Raw genomic sequence first — 21,772 nt, 5'->3', positions numbered from 1 at the left:
ATTTTCAGATCCTACACGACACTGGTAGAGGAAGGACCATACAAAGTCCAGCCATGATTTTGTGGATCAGAGTGGATGACTTGAGTGCCTCCCAAAGTGGATGTCCCCCAGGGGTAGCTTAGCAACTTGACAGAGCAAAAGTCCTAACTTGCTGAGTTAATGCATGTGGTTGAAGAGGCTCTTTACTCTGCAAACTTTTTGGGACTTACATTTCCTTACCAGTTCCTCCTCCCTTTCCAGAGTTACTCTTTCCCTCTTTTATGTTCCCAAATTCACCAGAAAATAACTGCAAGGGTATTTAGCTAAAATGTGAATTGTGTTAAAATTAGGATGAGATTAATGACTGTTTTTGTTTGTTTTTTAAATTGCACATGCTTTTTATTTTTTTATTAGAGGCCTGGTGCACAAAATTCATGCACTCGGGGGGTCCCTCAGCCCGGCCTGCGCCCTCTTGCAGTCCGGGAGCCCTCAGGGGATGTCCGACTGATGGCTTAGCGCTGCCACGGAGGCAGAAGAGGCTCCCGCCATCGCTGCTGAGCTTGCCAGCCATGAGCCTGGCTTCTGGCTGAGCGGCACTCCCCTTGTGGGAGCGCACTGACCACCAGGGGGCAGCTCCTGTGTTGAGCATCTGCCCCCTGGTGGTCAGTGCACGTCATAGTGACTGGTCATTCTGCCATTCAGTCGATTTGTATATTAGCCTTTTGTTATATAGGATTTTTATTTTTTAAATATATCTTTATTGATTTCAGAGAGGATGGGAGAGGGAGTGAGAGGTAAGAACATCAACGATAAGAGAGAATCATTGATTGACTGCCTCCTGCACACTCCCTACTGGAGATTGAACGCTTAGCCCTTGACCGGAATTGAACCTGGGACCCTTCAGTCCACAGGCCGAAGCTCTATCCACTGAGCCAAACCCGTAGGGCAGGTTAATGACTGTTTTCTGGGGGCATGAATATTATTTAAATTTGCGTTAAGCTCTTTGGCTCAGTCAAGGGTATCCTCTCAAGTATTTTCATAGTCACTGCCAGTCTTTTTTTTTTTTTTTTTTTTTGCAAACCATCATTACACATTGAAATAAAAAAGAAAACTCATTATTCTTGTCAAAATCTGTGTGTGTGTACAGCGGGGTACAGTGGTTATTCATGGGTAAGCCTACATTTAACAGCTAAGAAGCCATTGAGATTTGAATTGAAGTCACAGAGTTCCAGTTTAAGAACTAGAAATTACAGTGGGAAAGGCACAAGGCTCTCTCTAGAGCACATAATTAGAGGTTTATAGTAATCACTGTTTGATGTGAATAGCACTTTTTAGCGATCTATTACCAGCACTGATTTCTGCATATAGCATTCATGAATCACCACTCTTAGACATTTCTACTTGAACAACCATTAGACAATTTCTCTGTTTAGATCTTGATTTGAACTTGCCCTCTGACTATAAACATTCCTCCCATGCCTTCCTAGTAGCCTGTTGCATATATTAATATAGTTTTAAGTAAATTTATAAAACTTCAATTTGTATTCATGTCCATAAACCACTCACCATCAAGGGGAGCCCTGAAATACTTTCTAAATAATGTATCAATTATTTGACTATTCTGATGACTAGATGGTTGTTATATTAAATTTTATTAAATCAATGCTTGTGCTAATGTATTTATTCTGAACATATTTAGAAAGGAAAAAGTCATCAGTCTTCCCTGCTCAAAACATTTTAAACTTGACACATTGTTTCCAATCTTTGTTAACATGTGCATGTATTTTATATAGTTGGGATTACAGTATAAACATAATTCATCAGGCTATTTGTTTAAATTATGTCATAAACTCTTTTTTTGCAACAACATTTATTCTCTGGGAGCTATGAAAATAGCATCTGAGAATCAAAGCAGAGCTTGGCAGAGGCACCTTAACGAGGCTCCCAGGCTTGTGGGACTCAGTGTATTAACTTGTTTATAGAGAAGAAAATCACAGTGACAAATATTGACCCTACTCATCTGAGAACTGCCCAGGGGCCTTGACTACTTTACCCCAACTGTAGAGACTGGAGACAGGTCATCTTAATTAAGATGTAGAAGAATCTCAGAACATCATAGGCTAATATTACTACACTAGAGGCCCAGGGCATGAAATTCCTGCACGGGTGGGGTCCCTAGCCAGTGATCAGGGCCTATTGGGGCCATCTTGCCAAGTCCCGATTGGGACTGGGCTGGCTAGGGCCTACCGGCCTGACGGCTGGGATCTGGGGGCCTGCTGGCCGGGGCCTAGAGGCCTGCCGCCCACTGGATGGGGCCTGTCGGACAGGGGGAGGGACGGCAGGAGGTTGGCTGGCCATGGGAGGTTGGCTGTGGGAGCACACTGACCACCAGGGGGCAGTTCCTGCATTGATCATCTGGACCATGGTGGTCAGTATGCGTCATAGCGACTGGTTGACTGATCGTTCCAGTCGTTCCGGTCCTTCAGCCTTACCGGTTGCTTAGGCTTTTATATATATATAGATATTGCCTTACTGTGTACTCTTCCTGTTCGGAAGGTATGTTCCCCACTCTTTTGGTTAAGTTTTAGCTCTCATTGTAAGTCTGTTTGGAGTTGAGGGACAAAATAGACCAGCTATATAGATATGAGTATTCAGGTTCCTGTAACAAATTTTCCTTCATAAATGCATAAATAAGCATAAATTGGCATATCATATTGGCAGATCTACATAGGAGGCATTCCATATCCCATGGAAGTTATTTTCTCATAGAGACTTAATGTCTTGGTATTCTCAATTTATACATAGGCTTTATGGGCCTGATGAACATCAGTTGAGCCCTGAAAGATGGTATCTTGCCTCTAAGTCTACCAAATCTTCTGTCTGGGCCTACCAGGCTAAGGGGAAGACCCTCGGCTGCTGTGTCAATTGCACTCTCAGGAAACAGGCTGTTATTTGACCACACCCAGCCACACTGATCCTCTCTGTTCAGTGCTGAGTGGAAATCTGTGGAACTTCGGCAAAATAATATTTTAGTTGCTACAAAATATGTCACTTGATTGATATTTACTATTTCTGACTATTGTATATGATCATTTTACTAACATGTTTTCTGTGCATTTATTTTTTTTCAGTGGAATCTGTTTTTTAATGTTCACATGTATGCATATGTTGCTGTGAGTATGTATGTGTTCATGGGCTTACCACATGGCATGTATATAACATAAAAATACGTGCTGTTGGTGAAAATGTTCAGGCAATTCAAAAATACATAAGAAGCCCTAGATGGTTTGGCTCAGTGGATAGAGCATCGGCCTGAAGGGTCCTGAGTTCTATTCTGGTGAAGAGCACATGCCTGGGTTGCAGGCTCGATCCCCAGTAGGGGGTGTGCAGGAGGCAGCTAATCGATGATTCTCTCTCATTATTGATGTTTCCATCTCTCTCTCCCTCTCCCTTCCTCTCTGAAATCAATATATATATATATATATATATATATATATATTTTAAAAGTACATAAGTAAAACATTTTCATTTGCCACACACTTCCCTCATCAACTCACTGCCTCCTTCATGGTAACCATTAACATAATTTGGTATTAAAAAATTCCCAAGTATTTTTCTATGCATCAATATAACTATAAATAGATTTATGCATATAAAATAAATTTAGAGCTTATTTTTTCCATAAACAAGATCATTTTTCAACAATTATTGGGTGACTTGAAAACCTACTGAGAATATTTTCTATGCCATTTTTTGTAGTGACACCTTATATCCCTTTGTTTGAACATATCAATACATATTTACTTGTTCTCTGTTGATGCACATTTAACTTTTAACTTTTTAAAAACTTTCACTGTTTTAAACTAATTTATAAAGGAAGTCGATATTATGTTTTTATGTGTAACCATCAGAATTTTTGTAGCATAGATTCTGATAACTGTAATTGCTGGGTTAATTGCATTTTAATGTTTAAGATAATGACAGGTTTTTTTTTTACTAACCAGCTGTTTGAATTTACACCCTTATCTATAGCGTATGAGCTGCCCTTTTCCTGTCAGTCTTGTCTCTCACAGATATTTTCAAACTTTTATATTTTGTTTCAAGATTTAATTCTTCACATATTGCTTTCATTCCTGAAATCCCTGGGCTTATGAGTGACGTGACTCCAAGTAAGCAGAAAACATATAGTAATAAGTCGAAAACAATATACTATATTTTTGTTTTAAAATAAAGTTTATTTTAGTGCATAATGCAGAACAGGAGGAGTTCTGTTAAACCTAACACATGACATTTTTTTAAAAGACACAGAAAATTAAGATGGAAGAAAGGAATTATCCACTCATTGCCCCAATACTCCAAAACTTTCATTGTTAATATCGTGGTCTTTTTGTCCCCACTATCTATATATTATGAGAATTCTATATTTTGCATTATACAATATAATTAATACTCCATTATGCTTTTATCACTTATACTAGAGGCCCGATGCATGAAATTCATGCAAGGGGCTCGGGCCTCGCAGCCCCTCGCAGTCCTGGCTTCCCCTGGGAGGTCGTCCAGACCTTTGTTCTGCTATTCGGTCTAATTAGCATATTAGCTCGACAAAAAAGGATTACCTCTTTTTACTGATTTTGGTTTTGTTAATAGACTATGAATTTGACAAGTACATTTTTAAGTATGTAGGTTTTGATTCTCTTCTGCAATGAGAGGTGTATCAGAATTATTGATAGATAAAATTGATATTTAGCTAAAAATTATTTTAAGCAGTAACTTCAAAAATTTTATTCAAAAGGAACCCTAGTGACCCTCCAGTCAATTCCTTTATTTTTGCACAAGAGCCACACTGGAGCCTAATGAATCCATTATTTGTCTAAACTTGCCAGCTAGTTAGTTGCAAAGCAGGAGCATGAAAATTGGTTTCCTGTGGCCAGGCAAAAGCTGTTCCCATTACAGCCCACCATTTCCTACCCCCTTACTTCCCAGTCACTTATACTTTTACAGTAATTTAAAACTTGAAACCAAATGGACTTATTCTAAATCTCACTTTCACTTCATGTTTCTTCACACCTTGTAAGCTAATCTTTTGAAGTGGAGTAGCCAAGAAAAATTGGATGGAAAAAAAAAGTGGAAAGGAACAGGTTATAAATAGCAGATCAAATTGTAAAGTTGATTTCGACTTTTATAACTAAGAACTGTCTTCAATAGTTTGTCCCCTTTTACATACACTTTCACATAAAATGTGAATTTATTATTTATGCTCAGAAATGTTCTTAAATACAGGGTGGGGGTGATATCTGACCCATGCATATTCTGGATGTGACTCCTTACATTGAACCCAGGCCTAAATTAAAGCTTGAGTTCCCCTTGGATTATATTTGGGTTGAAAGTTGGATTATATTCCTTTCACTTTCTTTCTCGTCTTTCATTGTTGCTTCTTCCCATGAGAATTCTAAAATTGTCTCTCAAAGGGATAATACGGAGCTATGGGAAGAACATCCTTATCATTATGATAATAACCTCTCAATCCCTGTCTTTACAACCTGGGGCTGAAGTGAATTTGGAGAGTCATGTCTAGCATTTCTATTAAGAAAATTATATAATAGAAAGAAAATATCAGATTGCCTCAGTGGTAGTAGTGTTCAATATCTTTTCTATTAAACTTTTGTTCCTGTGTGTGTGTGTGTGTGTGTGTGTGTAAGCATGCTTGCATGTGTGCACTGGGCTATATGTGAAGAAACCTGTGGATTAACTTTAGGTGTGTGATCAGAAAACTGATCACAAAATTAGAGTTTGGCCACAACAAGTATGTTCATGAAAATGTCTCTGAACTTTCTTACAACGCTTTGTTCAAAACAGACCCTAAGACACTATAAGTAAAATCCAGAGACCTAGTCACACATTCTCACTGTCCAATAGTTCATAGGTGATTATCAGAAGTACCTGGCAGCAGTGTTGCCCCTGAGAGTGTGGGCACATTGAATATGGAAACTGCATGGTGCACCCAGCTATGGAACTATGTGGGAGTCAAAGAGAGTGGGTGTTATGCAAACCACTGAATTCCCTCATCTCAGGGATCCTTCAAGCATCCTTTTAGTGTCAGACTTAAAACATCATGAATAAGGACAATGCAGTTTCTCCAAGTGTTGTCTTTTCTTCCCTGAGCTAAAACAAGTTTGTTCCATGAATAAAAAAGGCATGTGGGAAAAGTTACATATTTTTAAGAACATATTTCCACTCTTGTAAAACTTTTTTATTGTTCACTTGCTCTGTGTGTCTCTCTCTCTCTGAATATTATATATTCACTAGAGGCCCGATGCATGAAATTCGTGCAAGAGTAGGCCTTCCTTCCCCCGGCTGCTGGCACCAGCTTCCCTCTGGCACCTGGGACCTGGGCTTCCCTCGCAGCCCTGGCTTCATCCGGAAGGTCGTCTGGTCTAATTAGCATATTATGCTTTTTTTTATTATTATAGGTTTCCAGTTGGCCTTGTTGAACTAATTTGAAGAAGGGGTGTTACCCTTTTATCTTAAAAACACAAGTCACTGTGTTCATTGCACCCAATCCTTTGCCATACAACTCTTTGCTTTTCTCATACAGTATGTTTTTTAAAATTTTTATTTATTGATTTGAGAGAGAGAGAGAGATTGATTTTTTTTTGTTCCAGTGATTTTTGCATTCATTGGGTGGTTCTTGTATGTGGCCTGACTGGGGAGGGAACCTACAACTTTGGTGTATCTGAATGATGCTCTGATCAACTCAACTACCGGACCAGGGCAGTACATTTCTTTTTAACGTCCACCTTTTCTTTTGTCATTAGTACTCCCTGTCTCATCATTTTCTAACTTGACATTAGCTGCTGTGTGGGAGAGGGGATCATCTGTTAACCTGCTTCCTGTTGGGCATGTTGGACAGTTAAAAATATATGTAATGAAATTCTATTTAGAGAAGTGTCACCATTCTCTCTCTCAAAATTATACCTCTCATTTCCCCAAGATTGCTATGCTTTATATTTTTCTCAGTAGGATCTTATGCTACCTCTTGTCCCTAAATGAGTTTTCCTCTAGATGCTTGCACAGATGTGAACAGTAAAAATGAGTACTTTGTCGCTTTCCCTTTTGCCGCCTCCTTCTGAAATGACGGTTACACGCTCCTCGTTGGAAGGCCGGAATAGCAATACCTTTGAGTGTTTCTCCCCTAGGAGCTTTCTTCATTTCATTCTGTGGAACTCTAGAGAGACAGATGTCCTCTAATGACCTGGCCACCTGCACTGTCTCTGTCAGCGGCTCCCACGCCCCCCTCCCTCACACAGACAGAGCCCGTTACACTGCCCGTGCTGCGGAGCGCCCCTCTGCTGGGGTCTGGAATGCCCCTGGCACCATACAGAGGCAGCAGTCGTGCCCTCAGTTAGATGCACATCTCACATTCATCACAGGCCGTATTTTCATGTGGAGCTGGTCTCAGGTATCCCATGAAACAACTGAAATGCATCTTCCTACCCACAGTACACTTCCCCTGCCTGTCCCTACTTCTGTCCCCATCTTCTGTCTTTAGGCCTCTCCTGCGTGTCCGCCCCCTAAATCCCTGAGGCTCTATGTCAGTGGCTGGCATGGCACCAGATGTTTTCTGATCCACTTTCTCTCTTCAGACTCCTTCTGTTAGGCTTTAAGGTCTAGACCTGAGAGGACTCTGGGATAACCCAGTAATGGGTCAGTGTGGTGTTCTTTTCTGGTATCATATTTGCACTTTTACGAAGATCATTCTGGAGATAGAATATTGGTGGGATTTTGAGTAGACTGGTGGTACAGGAGGGAAGTTTTGATTGTATCCGTCTTCCATCTTTCTTTCTTTTTTTCCTTCTTTCTTCTTCTAATGGATTCCACAAGTATTTTTCTGGGATCCTCAAGGAATCCCATGTGAATGTCTACTCTCCCTCCTATGCTTAGGACCAGGGTCCTATCTACACTAATAAAAGAGAAACATGGTAATTGGCGTACGACCGCTACCCTTCCCATTGGCTAATCAGCGTATCCTTATGCAAATTAACTGTCAGCCAAGATGGCGGCCGGCAGCCAGGCAGCTGGAAGCGAACATGAGGCTTGCTTGCTCCAGGGACTGCAGATTCCAACGTTCCCCGCCTGCCTTGCCGGGCTCTGAGCTGGCAGTTTGAAACATTCTAACAAATATAGGCCCGGGATCTCAGAGCTGAAGTTATACATTGTTTCGATTATAGAACCGAAACAAATCAGATACCTGCTCTCAGAGCTAGAGCCAGAGCTAAAGCTGGCCCAGAATAAAATAAAAAAAAGGAGCCGTTGGGAGCTTCAATCAACAACCGTCAGCCTGAAAGCAGCCCTCAGCCCCTCACCCAGACTGGCCAGGCACCCCAGTGGGGACCCCCACCCTGAAGGGTGTGTGACCAGCTGCAAACAGCCATCATCCCCTCATCCAGGCTGGCCAGGCACCCCAGTGGGGACCCCCACCCTGATCCAGGACACCCTCCAGGGCAAACCAGCCGGCCCCCAGGCCTCTATCCTATATAGTAAAAGGGTAATATGCCTCCCAGCACCGGGATCAGCGGAGCCGCGAGGCCTCCTGGCACCGGATCAGTGTGACGGGGGGCAGCGCCCAAACCCCCTGATCAGCCCTGCTCTGTGTATGACAGGGTGGCGCCCCAACCGCCCCCCCCCCCCCCACGGGCCCTGCTCTGTGTGTGACAGGGTAGAGCCATAACCTCCCCATCGGCCCTGCCCTGAGTGTGACAGTGGTGGCGCCTCAACCCCCTGATCGGCCCTGCTCTGTGGGTGATAGAGGACAGCATCCCAACCCCCTGATCCGCCCTGCTGTGTGTGTGACAGGGGGCGGTGCCCCAACTCCCCTATCGGCCCTACTCTGTGAGTGACAGAGGGGAGCTCCTCAACCCCCTGATGGTCCCTGCTCTGTGGGTGACAGGGTACAGAGCCCCAACCCCCCTGATGGGCCCTGCTCTGTGGGTGATAGGGTATGGAGCCCCAACCCCCCTGATGGGCCCTGCTCTGTGCATGACAGGGGGCAGCGCCCCAACCCTCTGATCCACCCTGCTCTGTGTGTGACAGGGGGTGGTGCCCCAACTCCCCTATTGGCCCTACTCTGTGAGTGAGAGGGGGAGCTCCTCAACCCCCTGTTGGGCCCTGCTCTGTGTGTGACAGGGTATGGAGCCCCAAACCCCCTGATGGGCCCTGCTCTGTGCGTGTCAGGGGGCGGCGCCCCAACTCCCGACCAGGGGCTGCATCCAGGGATTGAGCCTGCCCTCTGCCACCCGGGAGCAGGCCTATGCCAGCAGGTCATTATCTCCCAAGGGGTCCCAGACTGGGAGAGGGCACAGGATGGGCTGAGGAACCCCCTTTCCCCCCAAGTGCACAAATTTTTGTGCACCGGGCCTCTAGTGTATTTATAAACTAATAGAATTATTTTCTTCTTATATTTGGAGTGAGGGGGGGAAATTTGTCAATTTAGATAAGTAACTAGTTTGATTTTTAAAAAGTAAACAGCAGCCCTGGCTGGTGTGGCTCAGTTGGTTGAAGTGTCATCCTGTACACCAAAAGGTGGGGGCACCAATTCCTGTTCAGGGCACATACCCAGGTTGTGGGTTTAGTCCCTGGTCGAGGTACATGTGGAAGGCAACCAGTCAATATTTCTCTCTCTCTCCTTTCCTCTTTTTAAAATTAATTTTTTTAAAAGTTGAACATAATAAACAACAAATTTAACTTGGTTCTTGTGATTAATCATGACACACAGCATTTATTCAGTGCTTATTATAAACTAGATACTTTACTAGTATTATTTAATACCCGAACAACCATGTGAGGTAGGTCATATTATTATGCCCATATATGGAATGAGTAAACCAAGACCTTAGCGGTTAATTGCTTGATTCATGTGGCTAAGAATGATTAAGTCAGGTGCTGACATAGATAATCAGTCAAACTATTATATTCAGTAAAATCAATCAAGTCAGTTTAAGATGGATGCACACGATCTTTCCTTAGTTCACAGGTGCGTACCAGCTTTAACAACGAGTGCTAACCAGGGAGAGTCTGCCTTTATTCCTGAGTGGTACAGAATGTCGATTTCTCCTTTCTCTGTCTCTTTCTTTCTTGACTATTAGTAATATGGAATGCCAATTTCTCTTTCCTTCTTTACTTCCTTCCTTTCTTCCTTTTTTTGGCTAAACTATGAGAGGCTGACAAACACTCTGTTGGCTGTGCACTTTGGATTTTATACCCAAAGTCAAATACAGGCATACCTCAGAGATATTGTGGGTTTGGTTCCAGACCACCACAATAAAGCGAGTCATCCTTTTGCTAGCAGGGGGTCTTGCCTTTATTTTGTAAAAAGTGCAACATCTGTGATGTGCAATAAAGCAACCTGTGATAAAATGAGGCATGCCTGTAGAATCATTTTAGTTACAGTCTGCCTTAATTCCACAGGTCTCTGTTAATTTCACCGAAAAGTACACAAAGACACTAGGAATAGAAAGGAACATGTGAAATTGTGCCCCCCGGGAGATCACCCGGAGGCCCATGAGAGAAGGAAAGGGTCGTATGTAGGACACGGTGCACGCTGTAAAGATCTGTGTGTCTCCTGTCTTTGCCACAGGTACCATTTCTGTCAACACTCTGCGCACACCCTACACTGCCCCCGGGGAGAGTGAGATTCTGGACCTGGACGATGAGTTGTACCTGGGGGGCCTCCCAGAAAATAAAGCCGGCCTCGTCTTCCCCACCGAGGTGTGGACTGCTCTGCTCAACTATGGCTACGTGGGCTGCATCAGGGATCTGTTCATCGACGGCCAGAGCAAGGACATCCGGCAAATGGCTGAAGTGCAAAGCACCGCTGGAGTGAAGCCCTCCTGCTCCAGGGAAACAGCAAAACCGTGCCTTAGCAACCCCTGCAAAAACAACGGCATGTGCCGGGACGGGTGGAACCGATACGTCTGCGATTGTTCCGGAACAGGCTACCTGGGCAGGTCCTGCGAGAGAGGTAGGATTCCCAAAACCAAGCCGCTGAACTCCCCTGAGATGAGAGGCTTCTTACACACTGACCTTAAACTTTAAATTGACCGTGGACACCTAACGTGTGCTCTGCAGAAGGGAGCTCCCCGCAAGCTGGGCAGTCACTCCTGACAGGTTCTTGGTGCGTCCTTAATGATCTTCAAAGGGCCCGATTCGGGAAGACACAGCTTTTTAAGGATATTGCAGAAATACATACTAGTATGTGGGTATTTTGTATCCTAGGGTATGACAATAACTGCTTTCTCTTTTGCCCAGTTTTTAAATTTCAGGACACTAGAAAATAAAGGCATGAATTAGACACATTTATGGAATCCAGGGCTAATATCCCCTCAAATATACTAGTAGCATTAGAAGCAGGCTAAGCAGGAAGTTGCAACTTCCCTGACACTATTGCAGGAGAATCAGGTTAGCCTGCTCATTTCACTTCAGTCACCTTACCCAGGTTTGACATTTGAAAAGTAAGCTGACTTTGCATCACCCCAGTTACACCAGCGTTTTCAGAAATGCGCCCCAGTTTCAAAGGCACTTGCTTACCTTTGCCCCAGACCGAACTGGTCACAGAAGATTCATTGCCTATTCGATATGAAATGAAGGCTTTGTGTGTCTGTTGAAGCTCTGAGCAGGCACCTCCATTTCCTTCTCTATTAGGAGACTGAGCTACATTCCTTCTTCCTTTCCTCTCGATTTAGAAGGAGAAGAATAAGGGTTAAAGGAAGGGTGAAGGGTAAAGGCTGTCACAGTTCATCTGCAGACCGAGCTAAAGAGAGAAATAGCAGAACCAGTAGGTCTCAGCATGTACCTCTATCGATCTAAGAGTTTCAGATAAATGCTTTAGTCGCTACTCCCATTGCCACTCATTTTCAACAATGGAACAAAAAAATCGATACGAAGAAATATTGATGAGTTTTTCCATTGTGCTCTCACACTCTACATAACATCGCTGTTAGCCATTAACCTCAAAGTAACCGGCATCTATTTTTTCAGCTACGAATATTTAGTCTTTTTCTTCCCTTCATTTCTACAACAGTTTAATACAACATTAAGTTAACACTTTCTAGAGACAAAGTGGTGATTTTCTAGAATCCCAAGTTGAAATGTGACTTTAGTTCTTGATCTGAATAAGGAGGTTTGTCATTTCATCAGCTCTATTATTAACATTAATCAATATGAAAAATAATAAGAATAAATCCAATGCTCGCCTTAAATTACCTAACAAAATACTATCCCTGTTCTGTTATACAATTAGATGGGTCAATAGATGGGTAAATATTTTAATAACATTGATGCATTCATTCTCCTAATTGCAATGGCTGTGAATTGTCATTAGGGGTTAGATATTTCTGTGCAGTTTTCATGTGCAAGGTGCATGTGGTCTCTGTGAGTTTTCTCATTTTCCCTTCTAATCTCAGTTTGTTTGTGTAGTTTGGTTTTTAGGAATTGCCAAAGGGACCAACAGGAACAACAAAGAGACAAAGCTCACGAGATGTGTTACAATTAGTCATAACGTGCGATGAGCAGACCTGTATGATTGAAGATTTTGTTTTTATTTTAATCACCCAGAGAGCTATCTGATTTCTGATGCCTCCAGCTTAAGTGAAACTAGAACAGGATATAGCTGCACCCTCACAGGAGTTGCAGAAGCCTTCAGTTAAATATGCACGGTGCACCACCCTGTGGCAGTGCCCCGCTACTACACATGGCAGAAATAAAAATAGTAATTGTAGAGCTTCCTGAGCCAGAATGAGGGAAAGGGAATATTTATATATTGCAATAATTAGAAGGAGGGTGGCAAGCATATGCAGATTTGCAAATGAGAATTTAATAGCAAGCTTCATCACTGAGATTCGACATACATTTTTATCTGACAGATGGCTGGAAATTTCCACAGATTTCTTTGTCTCTGGGTTGGTTGTGTGTGGAGGAGGAAATGGTCGTTTTGTGTGTATTTTTTGTTTCTGGACTACCCGGCATATTGTGAGTAGTCTTTGATTTTCAGAGTTAATTTTCTTGTTCGTATTCCGGCATCTCCTGCGAGCGGGGTGAGGTGGGTGGGATGCTGTCATGCTCAATACCACAACGTCTGGCTTCCGCCCACTGCCCAGCTTTGCCCTAGTTCAGTCAACACAAGATCATGCCCAACCCTCGGGGTTTCCTATTCAAAATAAAGGGATTTTTCTCTTTACACTCTAATCACATACGATTGTTGAGCACATAAGAGTTGATTGTCAACTCTTGAAGTGAATAAAAATAAAGGCACTTAAAAGGTTTCCATTTTACTATTATTGAGCAATAGTTACTAACATATAAAGATAATTATTCAAAGTAATTAAAAAGCATGTTCAAGTCCATGGACAATTCAGCATGGGGAGTGGAGCTGTAATCCCATTATAGGAAATCTTCATACTGCATTAAGTAAGCAAAGGTGTTTATAAGAAAGAACAGAATATTTGCTGATGTAGGAAAATAGTATTTTGTCTATGTGTATTGATCCCATAAGGAGGAGTAATATAGAAATAATGTTCAGTAGAATATGAATTAAATGCAGCACCTGCCCTCCCGCTTTATTTATTTATTTTTAAATAAAACTGGAAATTTGTAGAGATTCGCTCATATAGAAGTTATTTTGGGTCATATGTATATGGTATAATCAGAGGTCTACTTTATACTTGTTTGTTAAAATTCTAACAGATGGAGGGACAGATGTCAGAGCAATATAATTTGGCTCCCTGTCTGATTTTCATAGTTGATCACAATATGTGACTGCCTCTCGGCAAAACTGAGCGCAGGTGTACACTTTAGACGGTGAGAAGGAATACACAGAAGAGCAAATTTATCAAACTTAAGGACAAAGGAAAAGGAGATCTAAGAGACAAAGTGGAAACTTTTCTGCCCCCACCGGGAATTATTGCCTTGGAATTGGCCATTTAAAGGACTCATTTGTATTCTAAGTGATAAAATAATTTTACTGATGTTAAAAGATGCTGCCAAATAGCATAACCTTCAAATGTCAGAATGTTGTTTACCGTTTATTTGGCAACTCTAGGCTACAACCTTGTGCATTTTTTATTTCTTGTCTAATTAAAAATTAATTCCAATTATGAGAAATCGCTTAGGCATTCATTTGTCGTTTATCAACAGGTTACTTTCACGTTGAGAATGGTTTAAAATGACAATCAGGGGCTCTCAAGTTTTATTATTTTACTCTGTTATTTCATTCCTGCTGCTTTTCGGAGAATGGTAAAGGCTAATGATCCTAATTATTTTTCCTACTTTGGGTTGGATTTCAGTCTGTATTTATGATCCACTGCCAGACCTCTATATTTCTAAAAGGATGTTTCTCTGCTTAACTTTTAATCAAATTAAGCTACATGGCTGTGAATTGTCATCAGGGGTTAGATATTTCTGCACAGTTCTCACTTGTGATCATTTAAAATATGAGTATTGAATAATAGAGACTGATTTACAGACTGAATAACCAGGCGAAAACTAAAAATATTTTTGTATTTTTATCTGTATGATACCACAGTAACTGAACAATTGATAATGGCTTTTAAACTTGTATTCACATATTATTTTATAGACATGGACACAGATTGGCTGTAGTTCAGGATAAGAAATAGTAAAGATCAAATTTCTCTAAGGATTATACTAGAAACACTTTTTCTGTTGTTGTTGTTTTTTTTTTAATAGAATTTACTGCAACTTTGCAATCATGTTTTAATTATTTTTGGAGCAAGTTCTCCTAGATTTTTCGGCACTGAACTCCGTGTTTTGCAATATTGCATCTGTCTGGGAAATTTCTTCTCTAATTGGAAAATGATCTGATATAGAACCACTATATATTTTATATATAGGAAATAATGTATTTTAAAGGATTGTATTATTTTCTCAGTGCTTAGGTCAGTGCCTAGCCATGGGACCCCTACTTTGGGCAATAGACCCCTTTCCGAATCTATCTTTTGCAGCACAATTATAAACTTCAAAGTAGACTTTAGTATTTTGTTCATATTTATTACCAAAATTAGATTCCACTTATAATAGGCAGAATAAATACTTAATTTTTTTTAGTGAGCATATATGTAAGCTTGGTAACCAGACTGAAGGACGCTCTTTCGTGTACCCTCAGTATTGAGTGCAATCATTCATTCAGTCCGTGTTCGTTGAGCCTCTGCTGTGTGCCTAGCACTTGGGGGCACTGAGCTGCTGATGGAATAATGAATAGGAGCATCCAACCTCTGTCCTCACCACACTCCAGCAGTTAGATTTTATAGGGCAAGGACAGCTAATGCTATATAAACAAAAAAGAAAGGGTAATTGAAAACTCGAGTGGTGAGTAGATATAGAATAACTGGGGGGAAGATGAAAGGAGTGCTTGCAGCATATCTCTCTGAAGTAACATTTGACCAGAGACAGGGAAGCTGAAGGAACCAGCCATATAAAGTCTGGGGTGAAACCTGCTAGGACAGAGTGCAAATACTTCAAATACTTGAGAGAAGAAATCAGTGTGTCTGGGTTTTACTAAACTAATATGTGTGTGTGTGTGTGTTGGGTGGGGGAGGGGGGTTGATGCTAAAATGAGGCCAGAGAGACAGACTAGGCCCAGATCACAGAAAAAGGTTAGAAAAACGAGTACAGCTTTTATTATAATTGCAGTAGAAATCTATCAGTGGGGGTTGGGGAGGTGAGGGATTGTTTAAGCAATAAAGTGATAGAATCTGATTTACTTCTTTAAAAGTTTAGCTTGGCTGCTGTGTGCAGGGAGGAACAATCAAAGTGAGGAGACTTTGGAGGGAGCTTTATAGTGGTCCAGGTGAGAGACTGCAGCAGAGTCTGAGGGACTTTGGTGGTAAGAGTAAGCAAATGACTCCGGAAGTGAATTGGAATTAGTGCCTTCAAGCATTGCAGACTTGCAAATAGATTGGACATGAGGAAGGTGAGAGAGAAATCAGAAAGGCAAAGGTCTGAGCGATGGGTTATATCATTTACCGAGATGGAGAACACTGGAGAAGGACATGATGGGTGTTCATTGTTGGGGCGGGGGGAGTGGTCAATAGTGTAGTAAGGTACCTATCATACTCAATTTGGAGATGTTCAATAGGCAATGGATGAATGATGAGTGATGGAGCTCAAGAGAGAAGTCAGGACCGTTAATAAAGATGAGGGGGGAGTGAGCACATGCATTGAGAGAGACCCTTTGTCATGAGGTGGGCAGAAAAGAGTGCCAGGAAGGGACCCTGGGACCTTCATGCTTATCCATTCTGGATGTGCCTTCAGTCTCATGATGGCAACAACTGATGATCACAGGATGTTAGAAGGAACGCTTGACTTCGCTGACTTCTTGAAAAATAAACTTGCAAAACCACAACTCCAGAAATACCATCTTTATAATAAACACAGTTGCATTAGTAAAGTTAATTGTTGTGTCATGTACCTGGGCAGCATCATGAGAATTTCCTAGTTTGTTTGTTTTAAATCCAGGTAGTTTTTCTTTTATTAGATGATCGTCTTGAGTTTTGAGAACCAATGAAAGAGCAGCATGACTCACACTTGTTTCGCAATATTCTACCACCACATATAGTGTTTAACACTCAGGGGTGCTGATGATTTCTTAAAGCAGTCAGTTTGTGACCCACGGTTTTTGCTGTTTGCTTTTTTATGTGTTTAACACTGTATGAAGCAGCTTCCCTAAGAAAACAATCCACTTTCGTTTTAGTGGCACTCAGCCACACATGCTCTTCAATCCCACCTGCCATCTCTAGGAAGTACATCGTTGTTGACGTTTTAGTGATAGCTTCATATTTTCAGGATACCAAGGTTGTGGCCACAGGTAGTTTTAAGTTCTAATTCAGTGCCCTTAGAATCAGGAACTTTTAAGGAGAGCAAAGGCCTTAAAGATCCTGTTCCAGCAAATGAGATCCTCTCAGAGCCTAGGCGGGTTTTACAGAGCTGGTCAGAGGCCGAGCCACGTATAAACATTCATTAAATAGTTGCCCGAGCTTCCAACCAGGCTCACACTGCAGATACACAGCAGAATCGATCTCTGCTCTTGGAAAGAGAGACACATTCGAAAACATGTATGATCCAACACGATCAGTGCTATAGGTGGAAAGTGCTGTGGGAATGAAAAGCAAAGTGCAGCCATATTTCCCCCTGAGTTTTAGCAGGTACTTCACTGAGAACGTTCTCCCTATTGTGACCCCTCTGTTCAGCTTAACAAAGAATTGCTCATTTCTGAAGCAGACGAGCTGAGCTCGTAGTCTTGTGTTCTATCTGAAAGACTTTAGTAGGTCACTCCTTTCCTTTTCCAAGTCTGAGTGTCCTAACGGACCAAGAATGTTTAAATTCATTTCTCACCTACAGAGGCAACGGTTCTGAGCTACGATGGGAGTATGTTTATGAAGATCCAGCTCCCCGTGGTCATGCACACAGAGGCTGAGGACGTGTCCTTACGGTTTCGATCCCAGCGTGCATATGGCATTCTCATGGCAACCACCTCCAGGGACTCGGCAGACACCCTCCGCCTGGAGCTGGACGCAGGGCGTGTGAAACTGACGGTCAACCTAGGTAACAACTCACCTTCCCCACTGAACTAACACCTTTCACTTTTTGTTCCGTTCTGCCTGCCAACATTTATCGAGTAGCCTGTCTGCCATGGAAAGTTAAAACACTTAATGGTCTCATTTCCATCATTTAATTTAATTTAGGTTTTGGGGGCATCTTTTTATTGTTTTTTGTTGTTGTTATTCTTGTTGTTTGTTTACCATAATTTACTGTCTTGTGATTCCTTCCACTGAGGGTTCTTGAAAGGAAGCCATCCACATCAATGAGGTTAATTGAAAATATAAATCATTAGGCTTGCAGAGGCCTCAAATCGAATTTCCTATTATCATATTTACTGGCATTCTGATTGGCTATAGATGATATCCTTTCCGATATATCTACTGAGATAACATATGCTCCAAATATCAAATTTCTACTTTGTGATCTAGGTCAACAGTAGTTTTTCTTCTATTCCATGGGCTTCTCCTTTCAATAGTCACCTTTGTGGTAGCTCATCTTTTCTGTTTGGAAATTCTGTGTGGTGATATTCTGCTATCAAACAGCAATCCACAACCCTTCAATGCCCAAAGTCTGCGGCCCTCAGCAAACAGCCACGAGAACACTAAAAGCACAGGCTCTTCTTCAGAAAAATAATGCTTTCCTGCTTCATTATAGAGTTAGGCAAGAGTTGCTACAGTAAAACCTCAACAACCCAGATGAAACATGGGGGAAGGCCGGGCCGAATTAAGAAAATATCTGAACTGTCAAATTAGCAAAAATTAAACAGTTTGATTTTCAGTTGTATTTGAAACACAAATTAATAGCTGGGAGAAAAAATCCTGTTAAGGAAAGGTGTTACTAGGCTGGCTTTAATGGATGGGAAAGAATTATCCATAATTAGCACATTGTTTCATGCAGGTTGGGCCATCAATACATAGTAAAATAGTTGAAATCAGCTTTCTCCCTAAACTTGACCTTTCACAATTTGTTTGTTTAATTCTTTTCAGGTGGTCTATAGTCAGACTGAATGAAGAATTATAAATAATGTGCCCAATAATTTTCAATATTATCATTAACTCCAAGAGGAGCACACATTAATGAGGTTTTACTGTATTACCTGGAAGCAGCAATAAACACCCATAAAACTTAATAAACAGAGAAAATAAATAAGCAGAGAAAAATGTGAAACTATGTAGATTTTTTTTTTTTTTAAAAAGTAGGAAATGTGAGGAAGTAAGGCATTTATAGAAACCCCACCTACATTTTCTAATTGTGCTCGGCAGAATGATAGTTCATAAAATATATAATTGTTTCATTACATTCAATTAGTATTAGTTAAATTAAGTTAGATAATAAGGGTGTTTTTCAAAGATCACTGAAGAATACACAGGACTCATTTTCCGTTCTGTTAGAGTTCCCTCTAGTGACCATGATAGGTTACTACAGCCAATCAAAATAAATGGACTAATTGCAGTAAAGGGGCTGCTAGCCAAAGTGGAAACACTCCTGGACATTTTCCAACAGCAAAGCATTCTGTGGAAAGAGCTGTGCAGATGCTGGTCCTTGGCTGTTTGCAACCACTTTTCTGATGCGGTTGACGACACATGACAAACTCAGCTACATGGAAACAGAATCTAGGTTTATCTTTTTCCTGTTCCCCAAAGGCATTAAATTCTACGACCAAAATCGACAAATATTTATCTATACATGAAATAAGCATAAGACACCCCACATAGTCCTTTAAAGATAACCCTTGTAACCACAGTCTGTGTTATTCAGATCAGACATCCTGTCCTTAAAGAACCTGCTCTTCCATAAGAAGCAAGTAGAAGAAAGGAAAAATCGATAGCAGCAGCAACCATGACACTTATTGCATAGAGATGACATTGTTAGCTCCTAAGCGAGGCATAGGCTGAGGAATGTTCTGAGCAATGACACTACTTCTTAGCCACTAGAGTTTCTAAAAAGAAACATAGAGTTTCTTTCCTCCACTGATTAATACAAGGCGTGGAATCCAGCCAACTTCAGGCTGTGACCTCTTTGTCCAAGCAAAACCAAAATAAGACATTAGGGTGAGGTGAGAATAATTGCCACTTGCTCTCCATTGACCACCCCGATCCTGAAGGATTCCGATGGCCTTTGTGGGATACTAGCTTTTGGAGGTCCAAGATGTCTGAGCTTTGCTGAGCTTGCACCTGCACCCCGTTGTGACGGAGCACTTTTTAATTACGCTGAAAACAAGGATCTGTTCTTTCACAGATGGGGAGGAAGTCGCAGCCAGTCCAAGTCAAGCATCTTTGACAGTTAACAATTCTTTATTCCACTTAGATTTGTCACCATGTAGCTTTGTTTGAATTGGCCATTTTTCAAACCTTCCGATGTTGTTTCCAATGGCGAAGTTTTATAACGATGAATCTGGGTTCTAGAAATACGTAAAGTTATGGAGTGGCCATATTTGCATGTGTCTGTCCCCGGAAGGGTGGACTGTGATTTTATTGGATGTCTGCAGCTATTACCTTGAAGGATAAATTTTCATTTTTCATCTATTCTTCCCCATCTAGATTGTATCAGGATTAACTGTAATTCCAGTAAGTGCCTATTCAAAATTCTTAAAATGTTATTCCTCCATTATGATGTAAGCTAGTCAAGAAAAAAAAGAGCAAGAGAAAGGCATTTATAAAACTCATGAATTCACTTTTGACGTATACCAGTCCATCATCTGGGTTGTAAAAATTCATTTTGAAATCTGTCCAGTTGAAGACTTAACAGCTGTAGTCCCTACCGCTAAGTGGCAAAGAGGCAACAAGTGTTTCTTGACATAAGGTACAAACGCCTCTATGGACCTTTGGATAGGTCGTGTAGAATTTGTATTTTGCCAGATCTTGGACTCCAGTAACTCTCTTCTTCATGACCAAATTTGGAGAAAATACTATGGGTCCTATTTCCTTCACTTATTGTTTTTATCTCTTAATGCAAATACAGAAAAACATGTAATTCCTTTCATTTTGAGAGTTAGTATTAAATCTTTCTAAATTCAACCATTTACATAGGAAAATGTGTTTTTTCTAAGTTATAAATATACAGAAAATTACTTGTCTAAAGAAGTTTTTCTTGTTCCTAACGAGTATTTACATGATGAATTTTTACATCCTGATCATATATCTGCAAAAATAACTAAATCTGTGATATGCATGCCAAATGATTAGTCAGAAAAGATGCATGGACTGAGTTTTATTTGATTGTGGACTAGAGAACCTGAAAGGATATAAGGACTGTGATTTTATTTTGAGTTGTAGTCTTATCTAAAGAGTACATTTATTTCCTTTCTTTACATAAATATTTAGATTTTTCTTTTCCAGGTTTTGCTGACCACATTAAAGAATCTCCTCCAATGTTAACAGAATTGTTAGCTATTTAAATAAATGGTTCTCACAAGCTTCGAATCTCTCATGGTCATAGTCAGTAAAAAAATTTGCCTCTGTCCTTATAAAGTGCTGAATGTGAGTTGATGGAGTCTAAACCCCAAACCACGGGCTGTGTTTCCAAGTGGCAACAAGCTATCCTCTGAGGAACAAATGGTGGTCTTATGCTTACAAATCGATATGCTTTATCTAATGGAATTTTTACAACTTCCAACACTGTGCTTCTTATAACTCAGATTTGCTTCATATACTTTAAGAGTCATTTTAAAATAGCAAAAAAGACAGTCTCTGATCATAGCAAGAAAAAGGTCATGGAATCATGACTTCAGAAAAATTAAATTCATAAACTACCATCTCAAACAGAATAGCTCCTGAAATAATCTGTCAAAACTCTGCAAGTGGAATTTTCAGGCACACCCCATCTCCTCTCAAACCCCGGCCCTTCTCTGTCATACTCCTGAGCAGGTGCACAGACTTTGCAGCGCGAATCCTGTGGTCCTGTTTGCCTTCAGCTCTGGGGCACAGATGCAGGCCAAGTGGCAACTCACACAGATCTGTGCCTTAAGGCAGCTGGAGATATTTAGATTCTTCCCGAATCTTAGGAAATCCATGTGAGAAAACATGTTTCTTTTTAGACTTCTGCTTTATGTGCTCTTACAATAAAACATGGGTTTTACAATTTATAAATGTCACCACGTAAATGCTAGTGTTTGATGGAAATTAATCCAATGAAATGAACTGTGTTCTTCAGCTACGTAAATTAATTTTCGAAACATGTTTAT

At 41.1% G+C, this 21,772-nt stretch overlaps 1 protein-coding gene across 20 annotated transcripts in view; it reads left to right on the top strand.

Annotated features, from left to right (window-relative positions):
• The window catches only part of NRXN1 (neurexin 1), a 1,006,580-nt gene that overhangs the window by 449,009 nt on the left and 535,799 nt on the right, over positions 1-21,772 (top strand). For 14 of the 20 annotated variants that reach the window (XM_070429195.1, XM_070429182.1, XM_070429191.1 and 11 more), the window contains 3 exons: positions 10,613-10,996; positions 17,389-17,592; positions 20,130-20,156. In XM_070429195.1, coding sequence (XP_070285296.1) covers positions 10,613-10,996; positions 17,389-17,592; positions 20,130-20,156 — 615 coding nt within the window. The remainder of the gene's footprint in view (positions 1-10,612; positions 10,997-17,388; positions 17,593-20,129; positions 20,157-21,772) is intronic. The other 6 variants (XM_070429185.1, XM_070429200.1, XM_070429197.1 and 3 more) reach the window with 1 other exon arrangement.

This window comes from Myotis yumanensis, unplaced genomic scaffold (assembly GCF_028538775.1).
Source record: "Myotis yumanensis isolate MYYU_CA2020_CCGP unplaced genomic scaffold, mMyoYum1.0.hap1 SCAF_11, whole genome shotgun sequence".
Classification (NCBI taxonomy): Eukaryota; Metazoa; Chordata; class Mammalia; order Chiroptera; family Vespertilionidae; genus Myotis; species Myotis yumanensis.
This window is presented reverse-complemented; position numbering and strand designations above follow the sequence as displayed.